The 12,356-nt window shown below is 44.2% G+C and overlaps 1 protein-coding gene across 1 annotated transcript in view; it reads left to right on the forward strand.

Annotated features, from left to right (window-relative positions):
- ERLEC1 (endoplasmic reticulum lectin 1) overlaps window positions 1-12,356 on the forward strand; it is a 284,891-nt gene that overhangs the window by 89,637 nt on the left and 182,898 nt on the right. The window contains exon 5 of the mRNA XM_086927644.1: window positions 5,383-5,449. Within this exon, the coding sequence (XP_086783770.1) occupies window positions 5,383-5,449 (67 nt within the window). The remainder of the gene's footprint in view (window positions 1-5,382; window positions 5,450-12,356) is intronic.

A 12,356-nucleotide genomic window follows, 5' to 3' on the forward strand; every position in this document is an offset into this window, starting at 1 on the left:
CCTGGTCGCCGACAACGCCTCCTGGTCCGTGAGATCTGCGGTCACAGCGTCACCCACTCACCTAGTCGAGGTGGCTACCATCCGGTGCCCTCCTGGTGCCCACTGACTACTGGCTAGTAGTCTCGAACTTGGTCCCCTCTGCTTTCAGGTGTCATCTCCCATCGATCCAGGCTTGGATCCACCGAACTTTCTTCACTGGTCGCCTGCCAGCAACTTCTTTCTTCCAGGCTCCTGGTCCGTCTACGAGGATTCCCGACGTCTTTTGAGTCCTATGCAGCTGCAGCCCCTGGGCTAGGTAACTTCGGCATTTCGGTGCCCCAGCATAGCCTCACTATCCAAGGGTCAGAATCCACTTTCGTTTTCCTCCTACCAGGTCGGGTTCGCCCGAGAACACTAACTTTGCAATTCCTAGCTACCATAGACTTTGTCCCGCATCTCGCGTGAGAGTGCACACACTGCACCCGAGTCCCCTGGGTCTCCTAGAAGTAATCTAACGATTCTATAGTCAAGTCCTAGCGATTCCAAAGGCTATTAGTACTGTACTTACCTGCTAGTAATTTCGCATTCCACTTTTCAAGTATATGGTTTTCCGTGCCCCTCGGGCATTTGTATATACTGTGCTAACTTAAGTATTTTTGTAAGAGTTTTGATTTGTGCTTAGTACCCTGTCCTCATAAAGAGTACAGGGCTGTTGTGATTCTTAATAAATAACTGTTTATTTTCATAACACTTGTGTGGTGTCCTTTCACTTGGTGTTCAAGGGGTATATGTGGTATAACAGCTGGCTTAACACGCCCTCTCGAGTCTTTAGCCTTAGACTGCTCGTATCCACGCTACTAGGATAGCTGGTCTATAAGGTTGACTTACAACCAATCATCAATAAGGGTTGCTGGACTGATACATAGTGTTCACTAGAATAGTGAGCACTGCATATCAGGCCACCTTCTCACACACATCGCTTTGCTTTTCGCAAACAAACGACACGGAACACCCAAACACGGCAATATCCTCGAGCCATTTTGCTATCCTTGAACAACTTCTTGGCAAGACAAAAATTGTATGATCTTGCAAGGCCGGATAAGAAGCGCTCTGGGAAGGGTATAGAGTTTTTTGTACGCCCCGATTATTGCCACTCTACCGTAGAGAATCGCTGGAGAATGCGTCAAATGATCGAACCATTTCAAAAAAAGGGCGCACAAGCTTTCTTGCTTCAACCATCTACATTAAAGATTGTATATAGGGATCAAAATAGATTCTTTACCACCGAAGCTCTAGCAAAAGCATATTTGAATACATTAGAATGAGGAATAAGATTTGAGTGTTAGATATCAGATGTATTGTGCGGCATAACTCATTCTCTTCTAATGCTTAGAGTTTTGGATACGCCCAAACATCTGTGGTGCTCTCACATACATCACCGGTGCAATAGGCCCCTTTGCCTTAATGTTGGGGAGGGATCACTGGGGGGGGATGTGGTGTTGGGAAGTGGGTGGGATGGGATGATCACGGGGGGTGTGCTGGGGGCGAAGAGGGGGAAAAAAAATTCTGTCAAAGTTATAGAATATTATGTTGAAATGAACAGCCTTTTCCTTGTTGATGGAATAGTACAATGGTATAATTTAACTTTTGCAATGATTTTACACATCTGCTATGGCGAGCTTTAAGTTTCGAATGTGTTCATTTAATGTATGTGGTCTTAATAATGTACAAAAGCGCAAGCTTGTGATGCATGAAATTCGTTTAATACAGCCGGATATATTATGTATTCAAGAGACGCACATACCGTGGGCGAAAAGACAAGTATTGAACGATCTTGGACTTATAGTGTTGGCTGCTTCACAACAATCTACTACCAATAGAGGGGTGGCTATTTTGGGACAACGCTCTGTAATCACAACGGGGAAAGTTAAAGTGGATAGTCTAGGACGCTGGGCAATCGTGGAATGTGGCATCGGCAATGTTGTAACTACGATTTGTACAGTATATGGATCCAATATGGATGACACTGCAGTGATAGAGTATTTAAATGTAGAATTAGCACAATGGAGCACCCCAGTATTTTTATTGGGCGATTTCAATATTCATGGGGAATTTAATACATGGGATCCAAAATATACTAGTTATCAAGGTAGGAAGCCCAAGGTATTTAAGATATTACGCCAACTCTTATCTCAACATGGGCTGGTTGATGGATGGCCTGTGGCTCATCTGAAGGATCCTGGTTACACTTTTTTTTCTTCACCGCACAAGAACCTTCCTCTTTTTGAGGGACCCCTTTTCGTCTTATTTTTTCTGCCTTGAGCGGTTCTCCGGGTCCTCTGCATGCTCTCGAAGATACAACTGTTTGTATTTCTGAATAAGCACCTCTTGTTTCAGAATCTCTTGATTGATGGATTTTAATACTTACATAGCGCATGCTGTCACCCTGCGGGTATCCTGGTGCTTCAGACTAATAAGAATTGACTCGAATGGAGGCGGTCACAGCGGAAAGATAGAAGGCAGGGAATTAGACCTTGGGATAGAGCCAGGTTTTTAGGTTCCTACGAAACTCTAACAGAGAGTTCAATTGTCTAAGGTTCTGGGGGAGTTTATTCCACAGACGGGCACCAACCACACTAAATGCCCTTCCTCCCGACCTAGAACGTTTAAATCTGGCGACCGTCAGTAGACTAGCACTAGAGGAGCGAAGCTGCCTTATGGGTTGATACCATAATTTTTATTTAACTTTTCGGTAAATCAAATTTTAACTATAGCAAGGAAAAGGCATCATTAGCATAATGCTTATCAGCTCAGATAGAACAGACAAATCAATACAGTAAATACAAGGTTAAATGAACAGTTGATTGAGTGGTGTGTGGGTCATGTATAGGCCAAAACACTACCACCAAGGGCCCAAGATCCTATTGTTTCCTCAGGCAACCCTTTGCTTGGCATTTATTCTTCTCCCTGACTGCTCTTAAGTCTATTCCCCTCAGCCACTCAACTTGTGTTGCAATCGTTTCTGTTTTCCTGTGTTGCACATTGTCTCTTTTGGTCAAAAGCAGCTCATGCCCAGCAAAGTGACTCAGTGATATTTAACTCATTTTACCTGCATCATGAGGATGAAAGATTGACTCTCCTGGCTATAACTTGAATCTGCAACCTTTTATATGGATTTGTGCAAAAGACCCGTTACCTGCTTCAGTATGCCTTCTCATTAGGATACAAGTTCAGAAGTGTTAAAGTTTTGGAGAGAAGTCCCTGCCTAGAGTGGTGGAGCACACTGTGGGTTTAAATTTTCTAAAAATATCTTGAAAGGTTGAATTAAATTTGCTGTTGAAGTATTTGAGAAGTTTAGAGATGCAGGTGTGTTGAGTGGATGTGGTGGAAAAAGAAATAAAGAGGTGTTCAAAGTTTGGGAACTTAGTGTTGCTGGCTGCAGGTAATTACTAGACTTGTAAGGGGCCACGAATATGATCTACTTTGGAGTGATTGTGAGATTGAAATTCTAAAGGAGCTGGTGGATGAGCCCTGTATTTATTACGAAAATGTTGAGTTTAGGGAGAGATCAGTAATTAAACTGGCGGAAGGTAAGTTGGCTTTTACTAAAGGTGTTATTGTGGGTTATGTTGGGGTGCGAAAGAGCTCGGTGGGTGCAGACCAAGACAGTTGTTAGCCATATGAAAATGGATGGTGAAAGGTAGCAGATTTTACAGAAAAGTCAGACCTGCAGTGGGTAAGTGGAGAGCATTGTGGAAGCTGCTCACAGTAAAATGCTCTTGAAAAAGAAATCCACTTAGTGGGTGGAGCTGTGGTTGGCAGTGGAAGCAGACATCAGTGACTGTCCTCTTTAAAGTATGCACAATTAATTGTATGAGAGGATCTGGCACTGAATGACAACTTGAAAGCTGAAGATAGAGGAAGTACATTAGAAATTAGTAAACTATTGTATACGAAGGCGGGAGGCATATGATGAACAGAAGGGGGTGAAAGGCAGAGATGACCGCATGGTGCAGTTGGTGGTGCACAAGTGAAATCAGTTCCACACAGGTAAGCTCACTATTCTAGTGTATATTTGTTAAATGAAGCATTAGTATCTACAAGGAGCATTGGAGGAGATCTTGTTCATAAAATAGTTCACTTTTCTGTCTGCTGTGTGTGGTCATTTGGAGCCACTGGTTAGTATATTTTCAGGTTAATGCTTCAGTGCGATAGTTGCTAGAGTGTTAGTAGCATGGTGGAACGCTTGGGGTAGGGATAAGCAGACTACACTCAGTACGTGGCTGTAGGAGAGCGAGGTGGCTTAAAGTGTAATATTATTACCATTTTAATATGGCCACAGTGGTTGTAATAGTAATGTGGTACTCTTGTTTTTGTTTCTGAGTAGCAAGACAAATTGAGTATATTGCCTGAGCAGCAGTGTATTTGATTCCAAAAGAAGACGACACAGAGGGGTTTCCTTCATTCCTTTGACTTGTGAGGGGTCTTCCCATAGGAGAAACGAAAACTGGGAAAATGGGTTCTGACTGGGTTTTGCGCAGGCTAAGCATGATGCGTTGGCAGGATTCTACAAAACACTGACTTGCAGAAGAAGCAGCCCACCAGCAAGACTGGATGCTGGCTCTGCTTTGAATGGAAGGAACTCTTGAGAAGCTGGAGTACCAGGAAGTGGACTCAGTGAGTCTTTGGCTGAGAATCAGGCTGTGGACTTGATGTAGCTGGAACAAGCCAAAAGATACCTGTCCTGTAAGCGCTGAACCCTTATTTTCACATAATGCTAGCGACAGACCTCAGCCAAGCAGATTTAAAAGAGGCAGGTGAAGAGGGGATGGTGCTTCACAGATGGAGTTCGCTGGCATTTGATTTTCTCTACGAGAGGTTTCTGAACAAATGAATGGCGGGCAGAGCTAGGAGCCCCGGGTTGACTTAGTGTGGCAGGGTGAAACAGCAGGTTCGCTGCTCTTGGAGTGGTAATCAGATCTTTGTTGTTTCTAGTAAAATGGAATAATGTGGTTGATTAGTCTTAAAGACCAAGTTTCAATTGTGAGACCCTAAGCAGGTGGTGTGGGTGTCTGCTTGATCTTAGCAAAGTGGTTAGTTTAGCTGCAAGTTTTTTGTCCCAATATTCTGGTAGATAATCATCGAAGGTCCCGATCTAGGTTTAAGAATGTCAAAAAAATCAAAATGATTGTGGAACTAATGAAAATGATTATTAAAGCAGCCTTTTACGTGCCCTTCTTGGTTGGTCGTATTGGGCGGGAAAATGCAGATAAATTGGCACCAGCACTTTGCATCACATCTCTGAAAGCCCCTTATGCACCTGAAGCTGTATAAGGGGAGTATGTTCCTCTTTATTTTATTCAAAACCATTCTGAATTTCTTCCTTTGTTTTTTCAATTTCAGAAGCTAAATATTCAAGAATATTTTCTTGGAAACTTGATCAGGAAGAGTTCTTCAACAGAAGGAGCAGGTAAGTTTCTTTCACGTACTTCATTTTAACATATTCACAAGATTAATTTAAAATACATATCTGTATTGTTTTAGCTAAATTATTAAAACTTGAAGTGACCTTGTACATAATTGGGGGGAAAACAATTTAGTTTAGTATTTATAGCACTTTAACTGAAGTTACGCCACTAAAGGAAATTAATAGCTCTGTTGAGGATCTGAACATGTTCTCTTACAGTGCTTCCCAAACTTTTTTAGAATCAAGACCCAGATTTTGGAGCGACAAACCAAAATTGTAAAGAGTATGTTATTTTCGTAATTTACAGCATTTTTAATGAATGCCTACTATTTATTTTAAAAAAAATATCTGTTCGAGGCATATGGGCTGCAGATGGTACATTATGAATAGATCGCCATCTGGTGTTGGGCTCGGATGATTGCACTTTGTTTTTCTCTTGGAGAGTCTTTTGTATGTTGGTGACTCCTCCCTTAGTTGGTAGTGCGCATGGGCATCGGCTCCATCCTTAGATTGTTTTTTTCCGCCATCGGGTTCGGATGAAGATCGAGACGCTCCAGATCAACTTCAGAAGAAAGTGATTTTTCGGCGCGTATTCCCTTTCCAATTCGACGGTATTGTTAGCGAACGCGTTCTTTTCCATTCCGACGCGTTACAAATTCAAAATAGAAGAGAAAAACTTGGATCTACGTCGAAGAACAGGAGACCTTTCTCGACGCAGTCAAGCCCGGAGTCCATGGAAAGGACTCCATTCAAAAAATGTCCATCGTGTGGTGCTAAGTTCCCACACAAGGACCTACACGAGGTGTGCAACCTCTGTCTATCGCCTGAACACGAATCCAGGGACTGCGAAGCCTGCGCAGCATTCTCCTCCAAGCTAACGATTAGAAATCGTCGAGCCCGAAGACACGAGGCTTCCAGAATGCAGGCGGAGGCAATCCCGGAGCTGTTCGGAGACGAACAAATCGAGGAAGAAGAGGACCAGTCGGGGTCGGAAGGGGACCAGTCGGAGGTTGAAGAACTCTTCGAGCAACAAACCGTGAGTGACGACGTCCCCTTACCGAAAAACCGACCCCGTGCGGTAACGACCCCGCCCTCGGGCCCGGTCAAACCGCTGAAAAAAGTTTCCGACGCCCCGCCTTCGGGCCCGGCAACGAAACCGAAACTGAAACCGAAACACTCGGAATCCCACCACGTCGGATCCGAGAAAAGGGCGTCATCGACTTCGACACCGAGGCTGCATACAAAGGAGAGCTCGGTATCGAAACATTCCATGTCGAAAAAGAAATATGACGTATCGCCCAAAAGACACTCGATACCCAAAAAGTCGGAATCGAGCAGACATTCGGTGTCGAAAACAGAAAGATCTGAAGATCGAAAACAAAAACAGCTCTCGGAACCAGGACCCTCGGTACCGATTCAAGAGCAACAAACAGATCCCAAACAAAAGATCTTGTTTATTGACCCACAGACTGGGAAAGTGGTCACGAAGAAGAGAAAGAGTGAACAGTCAGAAGATAAACCTCTTCCTTCAAAAAAGAGAACAATGGGGACGAACATAACTCCTCCTGCTTCTCCTCGTCCTAGAGACACACCCTCTTCTCCTATTCCTCACAATAGGCCACATATTCCTACACCCTACACCAAGACCAGCTACACCTCAATCAGATGTAGACAGTGATATAGGGGAGGGAGAACCTCAAGGGGATGACGAATCTATCCAAGATGAGGAAGATCCATGGGAAAATTACGATGTAGGGTCAGATGAGGACAACGACCCAGAGCTATACCCCTCAAAGCCTTCACCACCTGATGATAACACAGGTTTTGTACAGCTCATTAATAGGGCAGCAAAATATCACAAACTAGATATGCACACAGAACCTCAGATAGAGGATTTCTTGTTAGAGACTCTACCTAGTGCACAGAGAACATCAGGTACTCTTCCTATGCTAAAGGGTCTTCTCACTCACACAGAAGAAATATTCGAAAACCCAGTGAGAGCCAGGGTGTTAAACCCAAGAATCGATAAGAAATACAAAGCGGCTCCAAAGGACCCAATATTTATTAGAGGGCATGTACCTCTAGACTCGCTGGTGGTCTCAAACGCTCGTAAAAGAGCAAACTCATTATCTACAGGAGAGGCTCCGCCACCAGATAAAGAGTCGAAGTTAATAGATGCATCAGGCAAAAGAGTAGCATCACAGGCAGCGAATAGCTGGCGTATAGCTAATACACAAGCACTACTCGCACGTTACGACAGGGCACATTATGATGAGTTAGAAAAACTTCTCACACATCTTCCAAAAGAACATCAGAAGAAGGCAGACCAATTAATACAGGAAGGTAAAATAATAACCAATACTTCCATTAAGTGTGCATTAGACGCAGCAGACACTGCAGCAAGGTCTATTAACACTAGTGTCATGCTAAGAAGGCACGCGTGGCTTAGAATCTCAGGATTCAAACAAGAAGTTCAAACAGCCCTACTGAACAGACCATTTGGTCAGAAGACATTGTTTGGTTCAAGTACAGACGAGACATTAGAAAAGATGAAGAAAGATACGGAAACGGCTAAGTCAATGGGAGCATTGCAACAGCCAACGCACAGAGGTTCCTTTCGTAGATCCACCTATAGAGGGGGCTCAAAAAACACAGGAACAAATCAGCAATCCACATCTTTCACACCAACATCACCCAGAGGTAATTCAAGAGGTAATTACAGAGGTAACAACAATAAGGGTAGAGGCCGCGGAAATAATAACAACCGCAACGCCTCAACACCAAAACAGTGACTTCATAGATCTCCCCCCAGACCACATAACACCGGTCGGGGGACGTCTATCACAGTTCCTACCTGTCTGGGAAAACATCACGTCAGACAAGTGGGTGAGACAAATTATCCAACATGGTTATTGCCTAGAACTCACAGCTACCCCACCAAACATCCCCCCCAAACAGCGTCCAATGAGTCAGGATCATCTGACATTGTTAAGAGAAGAAGTGCTAGCACTTCTACAAAAGCATGCAATAGAGAAGGTCCCAAAGGATCAACAAGGAACAGGAGTATACTCTCTATACTTCCTGATCCCCAAAAAGGACGGGTCCCTACGACCAATATTAGACCTCAGACCTCTCAATGCTTACATAAATTCGGAACACTTCCACATGGTCACGCTCCAACAAGTACTCCCTTTACTGAAGAAAGGGGACTTTCTTTCTACACTGGATCTGAAAGACGCTTACTTTCATATCCCAATTCACAAAGCCCACAGAAAATACCTAAGGTTTGTGTTAGAAGGACAACACTACCAGTTCAAGGTCCTTCCGTTCGGTGTCACAACAGCACCAAGAGTTTTCACAAAATGCCTAGCTGTAGTGGCAGCACACCTAAGAAGACAACAAATACATGTCTTCCCATACTTGGACGATTGGCTAATAAAGGCCAAATCAAAGGAGGAATGTCTTCACAACACACAGAAGACAATTCAACTGCTGCACCACCTAGGGTTTACGGTGAACTACAAAAAATCACACCTGCAACCAAACCAGATCCAGCAATACCTGGGGGCTACAGTAGACACAGAAAAGGCAATAGCATACCCCAACCCAATCAGAGTACAGACAATGGTCGGGTTAATACAAAGATTTCAACCACAACACTCACTACCAGCACGAGTGTTTATGCAACTATTAGGTATGATGTCCTCTTGCATACTGCTAATACCACATGCCAGACTACAAATGCGCCCACTACAAGAGTGTCTAGCGACACAGTGGAATCAGGCTCAAGGTCAGATTACAGATCTGGTGTTGGTAAACGACCGGACGTATCGCTCTCTGAAGTGGTGGAACACAGAAAACATTTCCAAAGGACGGTCGTTCCTAGAGCCAATTCCACAAGTAATAATAACAGCGGACGCATCGCTCTCCGGATGGGGAGCGCATATGGACAAATACACAGTACAGGGGAAGTGGAGTGCGCAGCAAAAGAAACTGCACATCAACTACCTGGAACTATTAGCAATATTTCTAGCACTAAAAACTTTCCAAATGCAAATAACAAACAAGGCAGTCCTGATCAGAACAGACAACATGACTGCAATGTATTATATTCAAAAACAGGGGGGGACACACTCTCTCCAACTGTCCAAACTAGCACAGGACATATGGAGATGGGCCATTCCTCAAAAAATCTACCTGTTAGCGGAACACCTACCAGGAATTCAAAATCAAATAGCAGACATCCTAAGCAGACAGTCAGAACAAGTTCACGAATGGGAACTGCACGACCAAATACTACAGCCATTCTTCCAAAAATGGGGGCAACCAGAGATAGATCTGTTTGCAAATCATCAGAACGCAAAATGCAAACAATTCGCATCCAGGTACCCACACCAAAGGTCCCAGGGCAATGCACTGTGGATAAATTGGTCCAACAAATTTGCTTACGCGTTCCCTCCTCTACCACTAATTCCATTACTGGTGAGGAAACTGCAGCAACACTCAATGACAATGATACTAGTGGCACCCACGTGGGCAAGACAGCCGTGGTTCACCACGCTGCTACAACTCTCACAAGTACCACATCAAAAGCTAAGGTTATTACCCATGCATCTTACACAGAACCATGGAGAAATAATGCACCCAGATCCCAAACAACTGAACCTAGCGATCTGGCTCCTGAGGTCATAGAGTTTGGGTATTTAGATTTACCACCAGAATGCATGGAAATCATTAAACAGGCAAGACGTCCTACCACCAGAGCATGCTATGCAGCAAAATGGAAGAGGTTTGCTATACACTGTAACAGTAAGCACATCAACCCTCTGGACGCATCCACTAAACAAATCATTTGCTATTTATTACACTTACAGCAATGTAATCTAGCATATACCTCTATTAGGGTTCATCTAGCAGCCATAGCGGCGTACCTACAAAACAGGCAACACCTGTCACTGTTTAAAGTACCAGCAATTAAAGCTTTCATGGAAGGACTCAAAAGAGTCATTCCACCAAGAAGACCACCTTCCCCAGTCTGGAATCTCAACATAGTGCTTACCAGACTAATGGGGCCACCCTTTGAACCTATGCATAGGTGTGAAATACAATTCCTCACATGGAAGGTGGCCTTCCTCATAGCTATCACGTCACTTAGAAGAGTAAGTGAACTGCAGGCTTTTACGATTCAAGAACCATTTATGCAGCTACACCAAGATAAAGTGGTTCTTAGAACAAACCCAAAATTCTTACCAAAGGTTATCTCAGCATTCCACATCAATCAGTCAGTGGAATTACCGGTTTTCTTTCCAAAACCACAAACAGTAGCGGAAAGAGCCCTACATACACTGGATGTTAGGAGGGCCATATTGTACTATATAGAGAGAACACAAACTTTCAGAAAGACAAAACAGCTATTTGTTGCGTTTTCTCCCACACATAAAGGCAATCCCATCTCCAAAGCGGGCATTGCCAGATGGATTGTAAAATGCATTCAAATATGCTACTTAAAGGCAAAGAGAACATTAACTGTTCCTCCTAGAGCTCACTCTACACGTAAACTAGGAGCATCTATGGCATTTCTGGGAAACATTCCACTAGATGACATATGCAAAGCGGCTACCTGGGTTACACCGCACACTTTCACAAAACACTATTGTGTTGATGTGCACGCAACACAACAAGCTAGAGTGGGACAAGCAGTATTAAAAACATTGTTTCAGACAGTTGCAACAGACACGGGCGACCACCGCTAGGGAGAGAACTGCTGTATAGTCTATTCATAATGTACCATCTGCAGCCCATATGCCTCGAACGGAATATGCTACTTACCAGTATGCATCTGTTCTTGGCATAGAGGGCTGCAGAGTGGTACATGCCCTCCCAGCCTCCCCGGAAACCTGTGTCTGTTCCAACATTATCTTATTTAGATACACTTACATGGGCACTCTTATCTGTATTCTACTATACTACTCCATCTAACCCTACTATGGCAAAACAATCTAAGGATGGAACCGATGCCCATGCGCACTACCAACTAAGGGAGGAGTCACCAACATACAAAAGACTCTCCAAGAGAAAAACAAAGTGCAATCATCCGAGCCCAACACCAGATGGCGATCTATTCATAATGTACCACTCTGCAGCCCTCTATGCCAAGAACAGATGCATACTGGTAAGTAGCATATTCCTTATTGTTTTAAACACAAACAAACAGAAGGCTGGACCATCGCAGTTACATAAAGCCCAGCTTCGAGAAATAAAGGGAACATTGACATAATTTCAACAATCAAGCAGATCAATTCTGCAGGACCGATCCATGGTGCAAAGTCCCTGCACCAGACCCATCGCTGTGGTGGCAAGTCCCCCTCCCACAAAATGCCACTATGGTTGAAGTACTGAGAGTTAAGCCACCGTTGAACTCCATGTATAGGTCCACCCTCCCCGTCTAACCACCCCTCCCTCCCCACCCCTGGTGCCGGCGCGAGACCAAAAGAAGTAAACAAAATTACAAACAAAATGTTTCCCTACAATACGAATTGTACAAATGTCATCACATCAACAATACCATTCACCATTGTGATTGCCACGAAAGTCTGGAATCGCCGTGCAGTCTATCCCCCCCAATGCCCAGAGGAGACTCTACTCGTTTTCGTCCTCCGTCAGCGTGCTGGACTCTGAGTCCGTGTCTAGATCTAACATCCGTAGCTCCATCACCAGGGCCCCCCTAGCTCGCGCCGCCTCTAGTGCTTTGTCCTTATGGGATCTATGCGCCTGCTGCAACCTAACTGAGCTCTCGCTGCCTGCCCACATAAGCAATGCCGCCCTCCATCTAGTGTAGCCTTCCAGTTAGATGTATTTCCCTCTTGTAAATAACAAATGTGCGGAGGGTCAAAGGGGAAATATTTAAACG

This window comes from Lissotriton vulgaris, chromosome 6, assembly GCF_964263255.1.
Source record: "Lissotriton vulgaris chromosome 6, aLisVul1.2, whole genome shotgun sequence".
Classification (NCBI taxonomy): Eukaryota; Metazoa; Chordata; class Amphibia; order Caudata; family Salamandridae; genus Lissotriton; species Lissotriton vulgaris.